Consider the following 23578-nt stretch of genomic DNA (forward strand, 5'->3'; position numbering starts at 1 on the left):
GTACCAGCTGTGCCATGGGGCAGTCATTAGACTTCCCACACCTGACAGCCTCACCGCCTGTTTGCGCAGGCACAGCCTCTACCAACTGTAGAGGAATTTGGTGACCCCCCCCCCCGCCAGACAAGGTTCACACAAGGCACTCCTTGGGCCTGAGGCTCTCAAATTTCTCACGCTGTTACTCTAAAAATATTCCTTCGTGGTAGCCTGTGCATGGGTCTTGTTTTTCCAACTAGATGTTAAGCTCTTTGAATTGCCTCAAAATTCCCAAAGCAAGTTCAAAAAATATTTATTAGACAGGCAAGGCAAAATGGTCACACCTGTTCTTCCTCTTTCAGCGCCCACTTTCCTCCCACCTCTCCCCTTATAATGCTTCTTCCCATCGTCCTTCTGCCCCGTCATTTCTGCCAGGGCTGTTACAATGCCCGTCCATCTGGTATTCCTGCCTCCTGACTTGTTCTTCCATACTACAGCTCAAAAAGTCCCCCACAGCTGCCAACGGCAAAATGGACCAGTCCCAGTTCTCTGCACACACCGGGCCTTCCACACCCCCTCGATTTCACCGGCAGCGAATTCTAAAGTTTTCAATCAGCGGTCACACCCCCATCCTCCTCGCACCTTTGAGAGCCAGCGGTGGTAGGGACCGCCCACCAGGAGGGGAAGACGCTCGGTAGCCAAGCAGCCTGGGTTGACCCACCCCTTTTCCTTCCGAGCCAATCATTAGTTAGGGTGGGCGGGGCCACGCGCCCCGCACTTGCGCGTTCAGTGGCGGCGGTGGGGCTCCAAGACTGCTGTGCCAAATCCCGAGATGAAGTTGCGGGTGGTGGGCGCGAAGCTGTTGCTGCTGCTGGTGCTCGGCGCGGTGCGGGCTCCGCGCTGCACCCACGCTCCGCGCTGCACCGACCCTCCGCGTCGCTACACCGCAGACTGGCCGAGTCTGGACTCCCGGCCGCTGCCGGCCTGGTTCGACGAGGCCAAATTTGGAGTGTTTGTGCACTGGGGCGTGTTTTCGGTGCCGGCCTGGGGCAGTGAGTGGTTCTGGTGGCATTGGAAGGGCGAAAAGCTGCCACAGTACGAGAGTTTCATGAAGGAGAACTACCCGCCCAACTTCACCTATGGCGACTTCGGGCCAAGATTCACTGCGCGCTTCTTCCACCCGGACAGCTGGGCCAACCTGTTCGAGGCCGCCGGGGCGAAGTGAGTGCCGCCGCGCGGGGCGGGCGGGGCTCCCCTTCCCCGGCTCGGGCTGACCCGAGCGCCGGAAGGGGGCTTAGGCAGGTGAAAACCGAGCGGGGGAAGGCTAGGCGACTTGCCGGGTCACACAGCTGTCCGTCTGACTTAAGATACCGGGGGTACTCTTGTTTTGCCTCTTGAAGGATGCAGAATTGAATATGGCACGCCTGATCCTAAGAAGGTGCGTCTGGTTGAGGATTAGAAGGAAATAAAGGTTTCCGGTTGGTGATGGACTGCAAAGCCCACAGTGTCTGCACCTGAATATTGAGAAGACTGAGCTAAGTGATACCTAATGTCCCTTCCGGGTCAACAAGGCAATCAGGATTCCAGGATTTTAAGCCGGTGGTATGGAGTCTGATCCTAGTTCAGCTGCAAACTTGAACAAGGCATTTTACCTCCCTACCACCTCCTTCCATGGTTGTAGACAGGGATTGTGTTCCTCCTTTCAGCTTTAATATGTCCCGAAGGGAAGGGAGTTCTGGTGTGCAGTGTATTTGGGCAACAATACAGATTCTCTTTCAGCTGCTCTTCTCAATGCCTTGCACATAGAGAGTGCTCAAGAAATGTCAGAATCGTTTTGAGAACTGTTGCAACTTGCTTGTGAATGGTTCAGAAAACTGAAAGTGCAGAGCACTGGGGCTGGGAAGAGAGAGGCAAGGACTCACAAGGTTGTTGAAGGCTGGGGCTAGTCCTGAAGGAATCATCCTTGAAGACAGGATGTTGCAGGTATTAAGTCAAGGAATGATGACTCTGAGGCTGCTGGGCAGGAAGTGGGTTGGAGGAGAGTAAGAATGAAGGCAGGTAGGTTTCCCGGATCCTGGCTTAGGGCAGTCTTCCACCCTTCCTTTGTCTCCTCACCTGTCTTTCAGGTTTTAGTTTCTCTTGGACTTTAAGTTCTCTTGTACTAAATAGAAATTACAACTGATGTTTAGTGTTTGCAATTAAGTGTATCGGAATATAAGCCTTGAACAAACGAAGGAGGAGTTCACTGTCTTCCAGAAGCCTTAGAAATCCATAATTTTCAAATGAAGAAGTTAAAATCTGGGAGATATCCTTTGTCCAGGACAAGATGCCCTTGCTATGGAAAGATGACTGGCCCAGACAGAAAAAGGGAGCTAATGTCCTAGACTCCAAATCCCGTGACTCTAAGGTGAAGGTTCTTTCCACCACACCAGAGGTCTGCAACCATGGCCAGAGGGATTGGTCCTCTGCCCATTTTGGTGAGTTTCTTGAGATGAGAAGGATTTTTACATTTTAAGGGGTTGTTTTTAAAAAGTAGAAGAAGAGGGGCTTCCCTGGTGGCGCAGTGGTTAAGAATCCGCCTGCCAATGCAGGGGACACAGGTTCGAGCCCTGGTCCGGGAAGATCCCACATGTCACAGAGCAACTAAGCCTGTGCGCCACAACTACTGAGCCTGTGCTCTAGAGCCTGTGAGCCACAACTACTGAGTCCGCGTGCTACAGCTACTGAAGCCCGCGCGCCTAGAGCCCATGCTCCGCAACAAGAGAAACCACCGCGAAGAGAAGCCCGCGCACCACAACGAAGAGTAGCCCCCGCTCACCGCAACTAGAGAAAGCCTGCGTGCAGCAATGAAGACCCAACACAGCCAAAAATAAATTAATTAATTAATTTTTTAAAAAAAAGTAGAAGAGTATGCCACAGAGAGGACTGTGATCCACAGAGTCTGAAATACTGTCTAGACCTTAAAGTCTTGAGCTCTCCACATCAGCCAGTGATTAAATTGTCACATGTGAGCACCAGCTGTTTTTCTGCCATAAAAGTAAATGAAATGGTGAGTGATTTGCTTGTTATTTCAACACTTGCCTTTTCTCCCCTTTTCTTTTGGCCTTTTGTCACCTCTGTGAATGAGAGGCAATTCATATGGGCTTGGTAAAACAAACAGCTTAATTTTTTTTTTTTTTTTTTTTTTTTTTTGCAGTACGCGGGCCTCTCACTGTTGTGGCCTCTCCCATTGTGGAGCACAGGCTCCAGACGCGCAGGCTCAGCGGCCATAGCTCACGGGCCCAGCCGCTCTGCGGCAAGTGGGATCTTCCCGGACCGGGGCACGAACCTGTGTCCCTTGCATCGGCAGGCAGACTCTCAACCACTGCGCCACCAGGGAAGCCCAGGGACTGCCTTTTAAAGTTCTTTTAATATTGGAAAATGCCCCTGGCAACCTAGAACCCCAAGAGTTCAACACCAAAAGCATCAAAGTGGTCTACTTGCCCCCAGACACAACATCTCTAATTCAACCTCTAGATCTTTGGGGGTCATAAGGACCTTTAAGGCTCATTACACATGGTACTCTATGAAAAGGATTGTCAATGCTGTGGAAGAGAACCCCAATATAGGTAACATCATGAAAGTCTGGAAGGATTGCAGCACTGAAGATACCATTGTTGTTATAGAAAAAGCTGTGAAAGCCGTCAAGCCCCAAACAATAAATTCCTGCTGGAGAAAACTGTGTCCAGATATTTTGCATGACTTCACAGGATTTATAACAGAGCCAGTCAAGGAAATCATGAAAGAGATGTGGATACGGCAAAAAGATGGGGGGGGGGGGGCTTCCCTGGTGGCGCATTGGTTAAGAATCCGCCTGCCAAAGCAGGGGACACGGGATCGAGCCCTGGTCTGGGAAGATCCCACATGCCGTGGAGCAACTAAGGCCACGTGCCACAACTACTGAAGCCCTCACACCTGGAGCCTGTGCTCTACAACAAGAGAAACCACCGCGATGAGAAGCCTGCGCGCCGCAACAAAGAGTAGCACCCGCTCACCGCAACTAGAGAAAGCCTGTGCACAGCAACAAAGACCGAATCCAGCCAAAAAAAAAAAAAAAGATGCAGGGTGAAGGGTTTCAAGATGTGGATCTTGGAGAAATTCAGGAGCTAATAAACATCACACCTGAGGAATTAACAGAGGACAGCTTGATGGAGATGAGTGCTTCTGAACAAGTGCAGAGGAAGGAGATGTAGAAGAAGCAGTGCCAGAAGACAGATTGACGTTAGACAATCTGGCAGAAGGATTCTGATTACTCAAGACAGCTTTTGACTTCTTTTACCACGTGGACCCTTCTATGATATGAGCCCTGAAACTAGGGCAAACAGTGAGGACTTCCCTAGTGGTCACGTGGTTACCCCTCCAATGCAGGGAGCACAGGTTTGATCCCTGGTCTGAGAACTAAGATCCCACATGTCAAGCAGTGCAGCCAAAAAATAAAAACAAACAAACGAAAAAAGCAAATAGTGGAAGAAGGATTGGTATCATGTAGAAGTATTTTTAAGAAATGTAAAAGCAGAAAAGGCAGACAGAAATTGCGATGTATTTCCATAACGTTACACTGCATTCCTGCCTCTCCTGCCTCCCCGTCCACCTCTTCTGCCTCTGCCACCCTGAGACAGCAAGACCCACCCCTCCTCTTCCTCTTCAACCTACTCACCATGAAGACCTTTATGATGATCCACTTCCACTTAATGAACGGTGAATAATCATTATGCCATACAGTTAATAAACGTATCTGCTGTGTGTGTGTGGGTCTTCATGTGAAAACCCAAGAACTGGACGGCAAGAACTGTATGAAACGTTTTTGTGTCATCGTCGTCGTCATCATTGCCTGAGTATTCATCACGTAGAACATCATATGCAAGATTGGTATGGAGGTGAATAGCCAGTCCTTACATAAGCATGTGGTAAGTGACACAATAAAAAATTACCAATGTATCAGTTTTCTTACTGTTTTAAAACTTTGCTTTCAAAGAATTACATTACCATACAGTATGCCCTCCCCTCTACCCCCTCATAATTGGATAAACTGTGTATCAGCCTATCATCACAGGCAAGTGTGTTTTTTTTTAATGTAACAATGTTTCCAATACTGTGTTATGAGTAGGATTATAATACCATATGCCATAAAAATTTTATAATGATTCATTCATTAGTGTATCGGCTAGGCTATCATGAAGCAATCATATTGATTACGCTAGGCTACTGTAAAGCAATCATATTGCTGCTTCTTTATTATCAATGCACAAATTGTTATACCTGCAAATAAATATGAATTTCTTTTTCACATTAGCTTTTCACTTTTTATATCTAGTTTTAGTAATAATTTTAACAGCTGCAGTGTTTTGTATCATGTAAGATAATATTGATGTAGGTACTGACAGGTGGTTCCTCTTGTAAACAGACAATGTAAACTTATAGTATCAATACAGTACTATAAATGTATTTTATGATTTTCTTAAAAACATTTTCTTTTCTCTAGCTTACATTATTGTATTAATACAGTACATAATACATATAACCTACAAAATGGGTGGGGTTTTTTGTTGGTTTGTTTTTGTCCACACTGCATGGCATGCAGGATCTTAGTTCCCCGACCAGGGGTCAAACCTGTGCCCCCTGCATTGGAAGTGCAGAGTCTTAACCACCGGACTGCCAGGGAAGTCCCCCAGAATGGGCATTCATCAATCATTTATGTTATTGCTAAGGCTTCCAGTCAAGAGTAGGCTATTAGTAGTTAAGTTTTCGGGGAGTCAAAAGTTATACATGGATTTTCTTCTACACAGGGGGTTGGCACCCCTCACCCCCACGTTGTTCAAGGTTCAACCGTACATTTCCTGTAGTCAAGTTCTCCCAACCATTTTAAAAACCCCAGGCATACCAGGTAAGTCCGTGCCGGTGGCCCACTGCTCACTTCCTTTGTTCATATGGTTTCAATGTCCACAGGTATGTAGTCCTGACAACAAAGCATCACGAAGGCTTCACAAACTGGCCAAGTCCTGTGTCTTGGAACTGGAACTCTGAGGACCTGGGGCCCCATCGTGATTTGGTCGGTGAGTTGGGAACAGCCGTCCGAAGTAGGTGTGTGTCCACAGATGATTGCTGCATCGCCACTTTTGATCTAGCCATCCAATGTGCCGTGCCTTGTCTACTCTTGTGTGTTTTCTAAGTTTGCATTTAACCAGTACCTTGAAGGGCTTCTGGCCTTAGCAGTGTTTGATGCTTGGCAGTTTTCATATGACCAAAGGTGACACCATCAGAGAAGTTCACAGCCCTGTCTGCTTAGGTGAAGGATACCCAGCGTAGACCCCAATGCTTCATTTGCATTCTGCAAAGGATTTTTTCTGGAAAGGTGACCAACCCCAGGCCTTTTCCAGTATCTGATGGGGGCCAGGGTTGGGCCTCTCATCTTTCTGTCCTCCTTAGCTGTCAACACAGAGCTTTGCAGGCATTCAGGGAAGGTTTAGATGAATAGTAGATCAAGAGAGAACTGAAAAGGGCAAAAAGTGAGATAAGGAGCCACCCTGTTGATTCTAATTAATGTTTTCTAATATTTGCCACCTAATAAAAAGTAACATCCCAAGATCAAAATGCTGGGAAGTGGCAGAGGTGGGATTTGAACCCAGGTATTTTGGTTTTGGGTCCTATATTTCTGGGGACGTTTGCCTCTAAGGAGGAAAAGTGGTATTTGTGTCATGCCCAATCTCAGCTCTGTTGTGATTTGGCAAACTTGATGTCCTATTTAAGGGGTAGACCAGCTGCCTGTTAGTATAAGTAAAGTTTGACTGGAACACAGTTGTGCCCATTCATTTATGCATTGTCTCTGGCTGCTTTCAAGCTACAATTGCAGAGTTGGGATAGAGATCGCAAGGCCTGCAAAGCCTCAAATATTATCTGGTCCATTGAGAAAGCATTTGCTGACTTATGTCACCGGTTAAATATTCAGTTTCCCAATGCTGTGCTCTGCTAATAGTCCTGCTGTAAGACTCTGAGGTGTTGATTAGATCTGGACTCTAAGATCCTTGATTTTTACCTTCTTTATTTAGTCCCTGAATCACGTGATGAAATACTTAACTTCAATTGTTTCTGTCTTATCTGTGCCATTGCAATATTACATTTACTTCGTACTTGTATTATAGCATTTCCAAAACACTCACTATTCTTAACTCAAAACAAGCTTTATTGTATATGAAAATAGGTCACTTTAACCGTATTTCATTTGGGGAACGTTAAGAACTATTTTTTTTTTTTTTTAGAATTTTATTTTTTTATATGGCACGTTCTCATTAGTTATCCATTTTATACATATTAGTGTATATATGTCAATCCCAATCTCCCAATTCATTGCACTACCTACCCGCCACTTTACCCCCTTGGTGTCCATACGTTTGTTCTGTACATCTGTGTCTCTATTTCTGCCCTGCAAACCGGTTCATCTGTACCATTTTTCTAGATTCCACATATATGCGTTAATATACGATATCTATTTTCTCTTTCTGACATACCTCACTCTGTATGACAGTCTCTAGATCCATCCATGTCTCTGCAAATTACCCAATTTCGTTCCTTTTTATGGCTGAGTAATATTCCACTGTATATATGTACCACATCTTCTTTATCCATTCATCTGTCGATGGGCATTTAGGTTGCTTCCATGACCTGGGTATTGTAAATAGTGCTGCAATGAACATTGGGGTGCGTGTGTCTTTTTGAATTATGGTTTTCTCTGGGTATATGCCCAGTGGTGGGATTGCTGGGTCATATGGTAATTCTATTTTTAGTTTTTTAAGGAACCTCCATACTGCTCTCCATAGTGGCTGTATCAATTTACATTCCCACCAAGAGTGCAGGAGAGTTCCCTTTTCTCCACACCCTCTCCAGCATTTGTTGTTTGTAGATTTTCTGCATGCCCATTCTAACTGGTGTGAGGTGATACCTCATTGTAGTTTTGATTTGCATTTCTCTAATAATTAGTGATGTTGAGCAGCTTTTCATGTGCTTCTTGGCCATCTGTATGTCTTCTTTGGAGAAATGTCTATGTAGGTCTTCTGCCCATTTTTGGATTGGGTTGTTTGTTTTTTTAATATTGAGCTGCGTGAGCTGTTTATGTATTTTGGAGATTAGTCCTTTGTCCATTGATTCGTTTGCAAATATTTTCTCCCATTCTGAGGGTTGTCTTTTTGTCTTGTTTGTAGTTTCCTTTGCTTTGCAAAAGCTTTTAAGTTTCATTAGGTCCCATTTGTTTATTTTTGTTTTTATTTCCATTACTCTAGGAGGTGGATCGAAAAAGATCTTGCTGTGATATATGTCAAAGAGTGTTCTTCCTATGTTTTCCTCTAGGAGTTTTATAGTGTCCAGTCTTACATTTAGGTCTCTAATCCATTTTGAGTTCATTTTTGTGTATGGTGTTAGGGAGTGTTCTAATTTCATTCTTTTACATGTAGCTGTCCAGTTTTCCCAGCACCACTTACTGAAGAGACTGTCTTTTCTCCATTGTATATCCTTGCCTCCTTTGTCGTAGTTTAGTTGACCATAGGTGCGTGGGTTTATCCCTGGGCTTTCTATCCTGTTCCGTTGACCTATATTTCTGTTTTACGTGCCAGTACCATACTATCTTGATTACTGTAGCTTTGTGGTATAGTCTGAAGTCAGGGAGTCTGATTCCTCCAGCTCTGTTTTTTTCCCTCAAGACCGCTTTGGCTATTCGGGGTCTTTTGTGTCTCCCTACAGATTTTAGGATTTTTTGTTCTAGTCCTGTAAAAAATGCCATTGGGAATTTGATAGGGATTGCATTGAATCTGTAGATTGCTTTGGGTAGTATAGTCGTTTTCACAATATTGATTATTCCAATCCAAGAACATGGTATATCTCTCCATCTGTTGGTATCATCTTTAATTTCTTTCAACAGTGTCTTATAGTTTTCTGCATACAGGTCTTTTGTCTCCCTAGGTAGGTTTATTCCTAGGTATTTTATTCTTTTTGTTGCAATGGTAAATGGGAGTGTTTCCTTAATTTCTCTTTCAGATTTTTCATCATTAGTGATAAGAATGCAAGAGATTTCTGTGCATTAATTTTGTATACTACAACTTTACCAAGTTCATTGATTAGCTCTGGTAGTTTTCTGGTGGCATCTTTAGGATTCTCTATGTATAGTATCATGTCATCTGCAAACAGTGACAGTTTTACTTCCTTTCCAATTTGTATTCCTTTTTTTTTTTTTTTTTTGCCGTACGCGGGCCTCTCACTGTTGTGGCCTCTCCCGTTGCGGAGCACAGGCTCTGGACACGCAGGCTCAGCGGCCATGGCTCACGGGCCTAGCTGCTCCGCGGCATGTGGGATCTTCCCAGACCGGGGCATGAACCCGTGTCCCCTGCATCGGCAGGTGGACACTCAACCACTGCGCCACCAGGGAAGCCCTGTATTCCTTATACTTCTTTTTCTTCTCTGACTGTCGTGGCTAGGACTTCCAAAACTATGTTGAATAAGAGTGGCGAGAATGGGCATCCGTGTCTTGTTCTTGATCTTAGAGGAAATGCTTTCAGTTTTTCACCGTTGAGAATCATGTTTGCTGTGGGTTTGTCGTATATGGCCTTTATTATGTTGAGGTAGGTTCCCTTTATGCCCACATTCTGGATAGTTTTTTATCATAAATGGGTGTTGAATTTTGTCAAAAGCTTTTTCTGCATCTGTTGAGATGATCATATGGTTTTTATTCTTCAGTTTGTTAAAATGGTGTATCACATTGATTGATTTGCGTATATTGAAGAATGCTTGCATCCTTGGGATAAATCCCACTTGATCATGGTGTATGATCCTTTTAATGTGTTGTTGGATTCTGTTTGCTAGTATTTTGTTGAGGATTTTTGCCTCTATATTCATCAGTGATATTGGTCTGTAATTTTCTTTTTTTTTAGTATCTTTGTCTGGTTTTGGTATCAGGGTGATGGTGGCCTCATAGAATGAGTTTGGGAGTGTTCCTTCCTCTGCGATTTTTTGGAACAGGTTGAGAAGGATGGGTGTTAGCTCTTCTCTAAATGTTTGATAGAATTCACCTATGAAGCCATCTGGTCCTGGACTTTCGTTTGTTGGAAGATTTTTTTTTTTTTTTGCAATATGTGGGCCTCTCACTGTTGTGGCCTCTCCTGTTGCGGAGCACAGGCTCCGGACGCGCAGGCTCAGCAGCCATGGCTCACGGGCCCAGCCACTCTGCGGCATGTGGGATCTTCCCGGACCGGGGCACGGACTCGTGTGCCCTGCATCGGCAGGCGGACTCTCAACCACTGCGCCACCAGGGAAGCCCTGTTGGAAGATTTTTAATCACAGTTTCAATTTCATTACTTGTGATTGGTCTGTTCATATTTTCTATTTCTTCCTGGTTCAGTCTTGGAAGGTTATACCTTTCTAAGAATTTGTCCATTTCTTCCAGGTTGTCCATTTTATGGGCATAGAGTTGCTTGTAGTAGTCTCTTAGGATGCTTTGTATTTCTGTGGTGTCTGTTGTAACTTCTCCTTTTTCATTTCTAATTTTATTGATTTGAGTCCTCTCCCTCTTTTTCTTGATGAGTCTGGCTTATCAATTTAGTTTATCTTCTCAAAGAACCAGCTTTTAGTTTTACTGATCTTTGCTATTGTTTTCTTTGTTTCTATTTCATTTATTTCTGCTCTGATCTTTATGATTTCTTTCCTTCTGCTAACTTTGGGTTTTGTTTGTTCTTCTTTCTGTAGTTCCTTTAGGTGTAAAGTTATATTGCTTATTTGAGATTTTTCTTGTTTCTTGAGGTAGGCTTGTATTGCTATAAACTTCCCTCTTAGAACTGCTTTTACTGCATCCCATAGGTTTTGGATCATGTTTTCGTTGTCATTTGTCTCTAGGTATTTTTTGATTTCCTCTTTGATTTCTTCAGTGATCTCTTGGTTATTTAGTAACGTATTGTTTAGCCTCCAGGTGTTTGTGTTTTTTACGTATTTTTCCCTGTAATTTATTTCTAATCTCATAGCGTTCTGGTCAGAAAAGATGATATGATTTCAATTTTCTTAAATTTACTGAGGCTTGATTTGTGACCCAAGATGTGATCTATCCTGGAGAATGTTCCGTGTGCACTTGAGAAGAAAGTGTAATAATATGCTGTTTTTGGATGGAATGTCCTATAAATATCAATTAAATCCATCTGGTCTATTGTGTCGTTTAAAGCTTGTGTTTCCTTATTAATTTTCTGTTTGGATGATCTGTCCATTGATGTAAGTGAGGTATTAAAGTCCCCCACTATTATTGTATTACTGTCGATTTCCTCTTTTATAGCTGTTAGCAGTTGCCTTATGTATTGAGGTACTCCTATGTTGGGTGCATATATAGTTATAATTGTTATATCTTCTTCTTGGATTGAGCCCTTGATCATTATGTAGTGTCCTTCCTTGTCTCTTGTAACATTCTTAAAGTCTATTTTATCTTATACAAGTATTGCTGCTCTGGCTTTCTTTTGATTTCCATTTGCATGGAATATCTTTTTCCATCCCCTCACTTTCAGTCTGTATGTGTCCCTAGGTCTGAAGTGGGTCTCTTGTAGACAGTATATATATGGGTCTTGTTTTTGTATCCATTCAGCAAGCCTGTGTCTTTTGGTTGGAGCATTTAATCCATTCACGTTTAAGGTAATTATCAATATGTATGTACCTATGACCATTTTCTTAATTGTTTTGGGTTTATTTTTGTAGGTCCTTTTCTTATCTCGTGTTTCCCACTTAGAGAAGTTCCTTTAGCATTTGTTGTAGAGCTGGTTTGGTGGTGCTGAATTCTCTCAGCTTTTGCTTGTCTGTAAAGCTTTTGATTTCTCCGTAGAGTCTGAATGAGATCCTTGTTGGGTAGAGTAATCTTGGTTGTAGATTCTTCCCTTTCATCACTTTAAATGTATCATGCCACTCCCTTCTGGCTTGTAGAGTTTGTGCTGAGAAATCAGCTGTTAACCTTCTGGGAGTTCCCTTGTATGTTGTTTGTCGTTTTTCCCTTATTGCTTTCAATAATTTTTCTTTGTCTTTAATTTTTGTCAGTTTGATTACTATGTGTCTCCACGTGTTTCTCCTTGGGTTTATCCTGCCTGGGACTCTGCGCTTCCTGTACTTGGGTGGGTATTTCCTTTCCCATGTTAGGGAAGTTTTCAACTGTAATCTCTTGAAATATTTTCTCAGGTCCTTTCTCTCTCTCTTCTCCTTCTGGGACCCCTATAATGTGAATGTTGTTGCATTTAATGTTAGCCCAGAGGTCTCTTAGGCTGTCTTCATTTCTTTTCATCCTCTTTTCTTTATTCTGTTCCGTGGCATTGAATTCCACCACTCTGTCTTCCAGGTCACTTATCCATTCTTCTGCCTCATTTATTCTGCTATTGATTCCTTCTAGTGTATTTTTCATTTCAGTTATTATATTGTTCATCTCTGTTTGTTTGTTCTTTAATTCTTCTAGGTCTTTATTAAACATTTCTTCCATCTTCTTGATCTTTGCCTCCATTCCTTTTCCGAGGTCCTGGATCATCTTCACTGTCATTATTCTGAATTCTTTTTCTGGAAGGTTTCCTATCTCCACTTCATTTAGTTGTTTTTCTGGGGTTTTATCCTGTTCCTTCGTCTGGTACCTAGCCCTCTGCCTTTTCATCTTGTCTGTCTCTGTGAATGTGGTTTTTGTTCCACAGGCTGCAGGATTGTAGTTCTTCTTGCTTCTGCTCACGTTAAGAACTATTAATAAATCTTATATGAAACAATAAGCCTATATTAATTAATTAAGCTACACAGAAAATGTTACTAATGATTATTTAAGTGATAAGATTTTAGTTATTCTTTATACTTGTCTCTGTTTTCTAGTATCTCTTCTGTATGTGTTCTTATGATTGACAGAAAACATTTTTTAATAGGACTACATGTTATTGAGATAATTGACTTAAAAGACAAAAGATGGTTTAAATGACATTTGGTGTTAAGATATTTATGTATGAAAATAATTTGTTATGTGTATTATCAAAAGCATAGTAAGCCCAATCATTTTGCTTAAGTGAATGATGAGATAATTTAAAGAAATGGTTGTGGATCCTGCCCCTCTGCATGCCCTATGGATAAGTTTCACTGAGATGTAAAAATGCTGCAACTGATTTTTCTTAAAATAAATTATTTTTTCTTTGCTTAATGACAGTTGCTGTCCTGTTTTTCTGTTTAAGGAACATACGCTATGGACTCTATCACTCACTGTTAGAATGGTTCCATCCTCTCTACCTACGTGATAAGAAAAATGGCTTCAAAACACAGCATTTTGTCCGTGCAAAAACAATGCCAGAGCTATATGACCTTGTTAGCAGGTACAAAACAGAAATTTTTTTGGCGTTATGACCTTCAGCAATGACACCTGAGCTTCTTATAGGATACTGTTAAGTTGAGGGGAAGGGGAAAAGGGGTAGGACATCAAAATAGTAAAAGTAGTGGTTGTGTTAAGACAAAATATATTTTTTCTTCCTACTTTTTAGAACTTTCATAATATGGTCATATTGCCTCTATAAATTGAAAGAAACAAAACTGAGGATGGTAGTAAGTCAAAACTTCAGTTCCCTCCTTACATGCTATTTTCTTTGTCTGGACCTTGAAGAAGGGCAACATGGTCTAACGGACCCTGAAGAGGATTTGGCATCTGGCAGATTTGTATTTGAATCCTGGCTCTAGTTACTTACAGGCCTTAAACAGGTCACCCTTCTGAGCCTCAGATTCTTACTCTGTGAAGTGGGGATAATAATGCCTTCTGTGTAGGGCTCAGCATAGTATGTGAAAAGTATTTGTCACTATGCCTGGTACAGAATAATGGTGTTGTTATTACCATTATTCTTAAAATGATGACTTTCACTTTGGCATTTGTCCCTAGTCTTCACCACGTTTTATTCTGAGTTTGCCCTTCTTGCTTCTGGGGCCTCCTAGAGGACGGTGGACCTTTAAAGATTAAGAGGCAGGCATCTCTGCCTGGACTCTCATTGTAGACCAGAAGACAAAAAAACTCCTTGCATCCAGATGACTTCTCCAAGGAAATAGTACAGTTGTAAGAGATCAGCATAGGCTTTAAGTCAGAAATCTAGTTCTTTTTTCTTACTGACTGTATAGCCTTGAAAAAACGACTTCATCTCTCTAGAACTCAGTTTCTTTATCTGTTTATACATCACAGGGTTGTCGTGAGAATGAATGAGGTAATGAGTATAAAGTGCCTAGCACAGTTTCTCGTACACAGTGGTACACAGACCAGCAGTGCTTCTCTCACCTCTCAGACAGGCAGTCATTTTCCTGGAACCAAGCTGCTATCCTAAGTAGTTACGAAGTACAGCACACGATAAGGCATCAGGCAGACTTGCATGTGGGTTCCAGCTCCTGTTACTTACCAGCTTTGTCACCTAAAGCAAAGTACCCTACTGAGCATTAGGTTCTAGCTTTCTAAAGTGGGAATAATACTGCTTACGTTATAGTTATAAATACACACACACACTCACACCTCATAGGGCTCAGAGTAATAATATGTGAAAGATGCAACTGTGGCTCAAGTGAATTCAATAGATTTTTATAGTCAAAGTTTTGGGAATTTTCCCCAAAAATGCATTTGGCGGAACAGTTCAAGCTCTTCATACATCTTAAAAGCAGCAACATTAATCCTATAGTTCTGGAGCACCACTCTTTTCATTGGAATTAGTTGCCGGAAGGAAACCAAATTGTATACACACTGATTACAACTCTACTTTTTAAGTTAAGACATTAAAAAGAAAAAGATTAGGAAGAAATACACCAAAGTGCTGTGTATGAAACAGTGGTTGTGTTAGCTAAGGGGTTTGTGTGTGTGTCTGTGTTGTCATTTTTGTCTCTTTAGTTTTCTACCTTCTCTGCATTGCGGTAGTCCTTTGGTACTTTCCAAATAGGAGAAAATTAATTTTTAAATATTTGTTGCAAAGATAGATCCGTAAGACTTTACTATGAATGAATTCAGATAATAAACATTGTTCTCATTGCTTGTCTCTCAGGTACAAACCTGACTTGATTTGGTCTGATGGAGAGTGGGAATGTCCTGATACTTATTGGAACTCTACAAATTTTCTTGCTTGGCTCTACAATGATAGCCCAGTTAAGGTACATGATTATATGACTTATCTCTTATTTTTCTGTTATGATAAAAGAAAATGTGAGGAACCAAGATCCAGAGTAATAACAATAATGACCACAGCAACAGTAGTAAATAGTAATATCAACATGGGTGTGGTAGGGATCAGGGAACTTAGTGGATGTTAAAGGTTTCTCCATTAATTCTTTTTTGGCCCCTTACTTGGAGTATAATCTTTCTTCTTCTTCTTTAATTCTTGATTTTTACAAGATAGTTTTAAATCTTCTTAAATTTAAGTAGGCTAGAAATAGTATGTAGAAGTCCCAGACCACCATAGAGAAAATAAACTATTAAGTAAACAGACATTATAAATGAGAAAACCACCCCAAAAATTAATATATAAAACATGTAAAATTAAATGATAAGAACAAAATGTAAATATCTATGACTTCACCTACTCTATGTTGATTATGTAGTTTAACTCTTAAGGGGAAATTTCATTTTCCTTATATTCCAAATTCTTTTTTTTTTAATTAATTATTTTATTTTTTTGGCTGTGTTGGGTCTTCATTGCCAGCCCCAGCTTTCTCTAGTTGAGGCAAGCAGGGGCTACTCTTGGTTGCGGTGCACGGGCTTCTCATTGCGGTGGCTTCTCTTGTTGTGGAGCACGGGCTCTAGGCGTGTGGGCTTCAGTAGTTGTGGCACATGGGCTCAGTAGCTGTGGCTCACGGGCTCAGTAGTTGTGGCTCACGGGCTCTAGAAGACAGGCTCTGTAGTTGTGGCGCACGGCCTTAGTTGCCGTGGATGGCATGTAGAATTTTCCCGGACCAGGGCTCAAACCTGTGTCCCCTGCATTGGCAGGCGGATTCTTAACCACTGTGCCACCAGGGGAGTCCCTCCAAATTCCTGAGGGAACTTTGCCTACCTTGTCCTCTCCCCCATAATCAACACTGTCACGCTGCACGATAGCTACCCATTTAAAGTTTGTATTTCAATACACTTACAAAGCAGCAGACATCTTAAACTTCACTATAGAAAATTTCAAAAATTTTACATATTCTAGATTTGTTGTGGATTTTAAAGAAAAATCTAAGTGTAAGACCAGTTTGAACTGAGCTTTCTTGGGAGATTCATAAACCTCTAAGGATCTCATTGGGTAAATATTACTAAATTCAGAAAATGGAGAGAAAGAAAAAAGGAAGGATCCTATGTGACAAATTGAAGCAAATTCAGATTGGTTTTCTGGGACTTGCAAGATGTGTGGGGACCTCTAGTGGTACAGTATTGTGCTTCTTCCTCGAGGGTCCTCAGGCTGCGGTGGCTCCGTTGTGGATCCTTGGGTGGGACACCACAGACCCTGTTCTACCCACTCTTGTTCTGAATGCTTTCTCACGCATTGGGAAGGAGGGTTGTTTTGGAGACATACTCATGTTAGGAAAGTACTTTTAGGAGAAATAGTCCCTTCTCCTTATTCTCCATTCTCTCTAGTTCCCACGTGGCTCACTCCTGAGCTCTCTGCAGGTCTTCCCTGGGAGGTCACCTTCCCCGTCACCCTATCTAAAATTGCAGCATGCCCCTGTCACACTGTATGTCTTTCTTTGCTTTATCTTTCTCTTACCACTAAGATATTGATACTGGCCTAACATATTTCAGATATCATTTGCCTCTTTACTATCTGTCTCCCTCACTAAAGTGTCAGCTTTGGGAGGGCAAGCGTTTGGGTCTGTTCACTGCTGTGTCCCCAACCCCACGAACAGTACTTGGCCCAGTTAGGCGCATAGTAAGTATTGGTGCAATGTAAACTAAATCTGCCTCCTGGCAATTTATATTCTTTCCTGGAAGAAGCAAGAAACACTCCTGGATCGGTCTTCCCTGTTTATGTTCATCCCTAACTCTGCTGTGATATCACATTATAATTTTTCACATATCTGTCTCCTCAGCTAGTCTCTGCTGGATTTCTGAGGGCAAGAACTGTGTTTTTTTACCCTAGATAACCCAGTATGAGCCTCATAGTAGTATTTTTTTAAAAACACTTATTTATTTATTTATTTGGCTGCGTCAGGTCTTAGTTGTGGTGCGCGGGCTCAGTAGTTGTGGCACACAGGCTCTCTAGTTGTGGCGCGCGAGCTCTAGGGCACACGGGCTTAGTTGACCCACAGCATGTGGGATCTTAGTTCCCTGACCAGGGATCGAACCTGCATCCCCTGCATTGGAAGGTGGCTTGTTAACCACTGGATGGCCAGGGAAGTCCCTTATAGTAGTAGTAAACATTTACATTAGGTTATTCCATGTAAGGATTTCTCAAAGTTCAGCAAAACCTTGAGGGAAGGAAAAGAATGTTTGATTTTTTTCTTACCTAAGTAAAGAAAGTCAGGGTTGTATAGTGGAAAGCATCCTGGGCTGGGTTCAAATACCTGATTCATAGGCCCAGCTTTCTGAAACTGCCTGGGGATGTGACCTCGGGCAAGTCTCCTCCTCTCCATTTCTCCTCTGATAGAATAAGTGGTTTACTAGATTATTTAAACAGGCCATTCCAGCTCTGACATTACACATTGCTAGGCCAGGGTTTCTCAGCCTCAGTACTATTGACATTCGGGGCTGGATATTTCTTTGTTGTGAGGGGACTATCCTGTATGTTGTGAGATGTTTAGAAGCATCCCTGGTCTCCACCCACTAGGTGGCAGTAGCACCACCCACAGTTGTGACAACCAAAAAAACTGTCTCTAGATTTTGCTAAAAGTCTTGTCCAGGGCAAAATGGCCCCCAGTTAAGAAACACTGCTCTTGGGCTTCCCTGGTGGCACAGTGGTTAAGAATCCGCCTGCCAATGCAGGGGCCATGGTTCGATCCCTGGCCCAGGAAGATCTTAACATGCCGCAGAGCAGCTAAGCCCGCGCGCCACAACTATTGAGCCTGTGCTCTAGAGCCCGTGAGCCACAACTACTGAGCCTGCGTGCCACAGCTACTGAATCCCGCACGCCTAGAGCCTGCGCACCACAACGAAGAGTAGTCCCCGCTCTTTGCAACTAGAGAAAGCCCGGGCACAGCAATGAAGATCCAACACAGCCAAAAGTAAAATAAAATTAAAGAAAAAAAGAAACACTGCTCTCGACTAAGTCTGCTTCTTGCTTCCAAGTAAGCACCTAATATATCAAACTGTGTTACGTAAGGAAGCTAAGTGGTTTTACCCCCGATGACCCCGGTACTCCTTCCCCCTTTAGGATGTTGTCGTAGTAAATGACCGATGGGGTCAGAACTGTTCCTGTCGCCATGGAGGATACTACAACTGTCAAGATAAATTCAAGCCAGAGACCTTGCCAGATCACAAGTGGGAGATGTGCACCTCAATAGACAAGCTGTCCTGGGGCTATCGTCGCAACATGGCAATGGCTGACATCGCAAGTGAATCTCGAATCATTTCGGTAAGAGTACCTGTGAGGTTGTGATTTGTTAACTACCTCCTGACTAAGAGTGGTGGAAGCACTGTGGATGGAAGTGCAGGCTAATAGATCTCTTTAGGGTTATTGAACACACTCATAAAACCTGTCCTAAGGAACTAGGTATAATTAAGAAGTGTTTTGTGCAGAGATGTTCTTTCCAGGATTATTTTCAGTTTGTCATTTGGGTTGTTTCAATTTCTTGCAACCATAAAGGAATAATTACGTAGATTTAGGGAATCTCCTTAACCATTAAAATGTTTCTTAATGTAATATGGATTAATGCTTAGAGGGTTGGTGTAGTATCACAACTATATAGAATTAACTGCATAGGAAAAACACCAAAAGGAAACATCAAAAGTTAATGGTGTGGGGCTTCCCTGGTGGCGCAGTGGTTGAGAGTCCGCCTGCCGATGCAGGGGACGCGAGTTCGTGTCCCGGTCCGGGAAGATCCCACATGCCGCGGAGCGGCTGGGCCCGTGAGCCATGGCCGCTGAGCCTGCGCGTACGGAGCCAGTGCTCCGCAACGGGAGAGGCCACAACAGTGAGAGGCTCACGTACCACCAAAAAAAAAAAAAAGTTAATGGTGTGGTGTCTTTGGGGTACTGTAACAAAACCTCCTTTTTAAAATATTCTGTATGTAGCCTTAATTTTTCTGGGCTGCCTTGAAGTGCTACCGTTTGAGGTCACACTAAACACACACGCGTCTCCCTCCAAAAATCTTAAAGAACATATCTCTTTACAGCATGTTTTCCTGAAGGGGCAACATACACACTTATATAGCCCACCACATACAAAGTGTCCTGAAATTCATCAGATCTTTTCTACCTCCCCAGAGTCTCCACAGCACCTGCTCTAAATCTCTCCTCTCTGATCCCTGTTTTCTCTCTGGATGGCTCCATGGGATTCCTTCATGGCCAAGTGCTTTGTTTTCAGTTCCCTGCTCACAGTCCGTGCTTCTGACACGCGACCCTTCCCGCTGCATACGGCACCACAGCAGGTGCCGGTTCACAGGGAAGTGCCTGTGATTACTCCCTGGAATTCGAGTTAATATATTTCTCCACCTTGTACCAGGATTTTAAAATTTTCTCATATAAGCCTATCCTGCTTTTATAATGACAAAAATATATAGTATTTTCCAAAGGGTAAAGGCTATTCACAAAACAGAGGGAGAATGTAGCCTAGATTCTTTTTCTTCCCTTCATCTGTGTGCTCTAAGCATTTCTCCAGTCTTGACATTCAGAGCTGGGATTTCCTTGTTTCTGTTCTCTCCAGGAACTGATTCAGACAGTAAGTTTGGGAGGCAACTATCTTCTCAACATTGGACCAACTAAAGATGGACTGATTGTTCCCATCTTCCAAGAAAGGCTTCTTGCTGTTGGGAAGTGGCTGAGCATCAATGGGGAGGCTATCTATGCCTCCAAACCATGGAGGGTACAATCTGAAAAAAACACGACCTCTGTGTGGTGAGTCTAGTCTTCTGTTACGTGCAGGAATGGGATGTGGCCCCATCCTGAGCTGGCATCTCCTTGGGTCCACAGTGGTACATGCCAGGCTGGGAGTCATCTTGAGGAAATGCAAAAGTGGTCCTTTTGCTCTTAAATTTGTGCCCAGGTTTATGTTTTAGGCCCCAGGGTATCTTTGACTAGTAAGGGAGGCCGAAGGCTTGGTGAAAAAAGAAAGAGCTACAAAGTGTCAGTGAATTTGCTTGACAATGTTACCCCACCTCCTAAAAATACTAATAGCTAATATTTGCACGACATTCACAAATGCAGGCTTCGTTCTAAATTCTTTCCCCTAATTTCATCCCCTCAACCATCCCACCAAGTTGATACTATCATTATCAGGTTGCAAGTGAGAAAGCAGACTCAGGGCAGGAACAGCACTTGCCTAGAATTACAGAGCTACTAAATGGAGGAGTCATGATTCATACTTGGATTGTGGATCTAGTTATTTGATCTTGCGCTTCAGTGTTTTTCAACGGCAAGATGGGGTGATGATACGTAACTTCCTAGAGTGTGAGGGTTAAATGAGATAACATATGTAAAGTATCATCAGAGTGCCAGGCACAAACTAACTGCTCAGTGAAAGACCTCTGTAAGTGTTATACCAGAGAGCAGGGGTCTCTGGGTCAGGGGAAACACGTTCATCCTTCTGTTTTGGATGAGTTTCTATGTAGTGATTTTCACCCTCTTCTTTAAGCATGGTGAAATCTCAGAACAACAAGCTTGTCTTGGGAATTCCCTGGCGGTCCAGTGGTTAGGACTCTGCGCTTTCACTGCCATGGGCCAGGGTTCGATCCCCGGTCGGGGAACTAAGATCCCGCAAGCTGTGTTGGGTGGCCAAAAATTAAAAAATAAAAAAATTTTTTAAAATTAAAAACAAAAACCCAAATTTGTCTTCGTTGCACACCTTGCCCTTGTTATATCCTTGACTTTTCATATGGATTTGGAGTCAAAGAATGATTTGAATGATGAGGCAAATGGCTTCAGTGTGAGGTAACTAGTATAAGAGTTACAAATTTTTTAAAGAAAACTTAGAACCCCGTAGAGAGAGAAAATGGAAGATATCACCAGAAAGAATCTTCCAGGGCTGCTTTCTTCCCACAGACCTTAATTGGTATCGAGTTATTAGTGCTTCCTTGTAGCAGTGACAGACTGAAGGTCTTGGAATTGGTGGATAATTGAAAGGGGAACGTATAAGGTCATGTGGCAGGGTAATAAGCCAGGTATCTTTGACAGTGATGTTTCTTTCTTCCCAGGTATACCTTAAAAGGATCAGCTGTTTATGCCATTTTCCTACACTGGCCAGAAGATGGAATCTTAAGCCTTAAATCCCCCATAACTACTTCGACTACAGAGGTAAAGAGCCTCAGTCAGTCTTGTCAGAGATGTAACTTTTTGTAAAGGAATTGGCAAGTCTTCTCTAATTCTTCCTTCCTTCCCCAGGTTTCTCCCATATTTATTCCCCTTTTGGACTGTCTTCCCTGCCATGGCCCAGCATAGTTGTTTCTCACCATGTTCAGGCCACATTCTGTGCCCATCAGTGCATTAATGTTTTTTCCATTCCCTTTTGCTTTCTGCAGGTAACAATGCTGGGAATCGAAAAGTATCTGAAGTGGTCCCCAAATCCAGGTAAAGGTCTCCTCGTGTACCTGCCCCAGTTACCACCCTCTGCTCTTCCGACTGAGTTTGCGTGGGCTGTAAAGCTGACAGGAGTGGAGTGATCATTGGAGTTCAACAAGAAAGGGACACTGCCTACACTTTGATTTTCCTCTTATAGTACCATCACTGTAATAAACTACTCTTGTCTACTCACACATCTCTTTTCCAACGCATTTTAATAAAAGGAAGGAATTACATTACGCTGATGTCTCACAGGATCAAAGATCTGAGATCGATTGCTAGCATCTCTCTCTCTGATCAGCAGAAGGGATTGAGCAGTTAAGCTCATCCTAACTTTGGGAATTATCTACGATGGAAACTTCACTCCATTCTGTGTTTCATAACCTGCTTGTTTACTCAAATGACTTCAGATCAAGAATAAGCCAAGTCATCCCGTTGCCTATGGGAGGAGCTGAAAAGGATTTGGCAAAATCCACCGCATGCTATTTATTTAGCATCAAATGTGACCAGTTACTCCCACCTACCCCCAGGAGCAGGAGATCCTGGAGGGGAAGGAAAATGCTTCCTAGGCTGCTAATAATCAGAAGTTTCCAAAGCAAACTAAGAGCTCTGAAATTCAGTTTATCTACAGTGATACTATGAAGAAAATGAATGTGATTCTGCCCTGCTTTCTTTAATACAATCAAATAAATAAATTTGTACATCAAATTATTTTCTACCAAAAAGCATGTTGTAGCTTTTTTCTTCCAGTTTCTATATGGATTGCTTATAGCCTTATGTTTTATAAAAAAGTAGAAGGGGGGTAACTTGCCAAGTCTCTTTAATGCAGAGCAAAGAAAGTAATTGCTTTGGTTCTTCTACTCCTCACTTCTAGTACCATTCTTTTGAGGTGACTCAAAAAAAAAACAACAACCTCAGCAAAAATGGGCAAAGGACTTGAATAGACATTTTTCCAAAGAAGATATACAAATGGCCAATAAGACATGAAAGATATTCAAAATTATTAAGCACTAGGGCAATGCAAATTAAAACCACAGTGAGATACCACTTCATAATCATTAGGATGGCTATTATCAAAAAACAAAAGCCAGAAAATAACAAGTGTTGGCAAAAATATGGAGAAATTGGAACTGTTGTGCATTACTGGTGGGAATGTAAAATGGTGCAGGTGGTTGCAGAAAACGGTATAGCAGTTTCTGAAAAAATTAAACACAAAACTACCACGTGGTCCAGCAATTCCACTTTTTGGATATATACCCAAAAGCACTGAAAACAGAATCTCAAAGAGATTATTTGTAGACCCATGTTCATAGCAGCATTATTCACAATAGCTAAAACATGGAAGTGTATATATATGTAGTTGATTCTTGAACAATATGGGTTTGAACTGTGCAAGTCCATTTATATGCAAATTTTTAAAATAAATACTGCAGTACTAACCCAGTCAAAAATGGGCAGAAGACCTAAATAGACATTTCTCCAAAGAAGATATACAGATGACCAAAAGGCACATGAAAAAATGCTCATCATTGCTAATTATTAGAGAAATGCAAATCAAAACTACAATGAGGTACCACCTCACACCGGTCAGAATGGCCATCTCATTAAAGTCTACAAATAAATGCTGGAGATGGTGTGGAGAAAAAGGAACCCTCCTGCAGTGTTGGTGGGAATGTAAACTGGCACAGCCACTATGGAAGACAGTATGGAGGTTCCTCAAAAAACTAAAAATAGAGCTGCCATATGATCCAGCAATCCCACTCCTGGGCATATATCTGGAAAAAAGCTATAAAAAGATCCATGCACCCCAGTGTTCATAGCAGCACTATTTACAATAGCCAAGACACAGAAACAGCCTGAATGTCCATCGACAGATGAATGGATAAAGAAGATGTGGTGTGT

At 42.4% G+C, this 23578-nt stretch overlaps 1 protein-coding gene across 1 annotated transcript; it reads left to right on the forward strand.

The window, feature by feature from the left end:
* Positions 1-772: 772 nt before the first annotated feature.
* On the forward strand, positions 773-22401 carry FUCA1 (alpha-L-fucosidase 1). Its single transcript, XM_029229081.1, has 8 exons — positions 773-1194; positions 5959-6093; positions 13212-13349; positions 15039-15144; positions 18336-18536; positions 19827-20017; positions 21313-21412; positions 21637-22401. The coding sequence occupies exons 1-8, from the start codon at positions 806-808 to the stop codon at positions 21775-21777; spliced, it is 1401 nt and encodes a 466-aa protein (XP_029084914.1). The 5' UTR covers positions 773-805; the 3' UTR covers positions 21778-22401.
* The last annotated feature ends 1177 nt before the right edge of the window (positions 22402-23578 follow it).

This window comes from Monodon monoceros, unplaced genomic scaffold (assembly GCF_005190385.1).
Source record: "Monodon monoceros isolate NGI ecotype Baffin Bay Population unplaced genomic scaffold, NGI_Narwhal_1 Super_Scaffold_18, whole genome shotgun sequence".
Classification (NCBI taxonomy): domain Eukaryota; kingdom Metazoa; phylum Chordata; class Mammalia; order Artiodactyla; family Monodontidae; genus Monodon; species Monodon monoceros.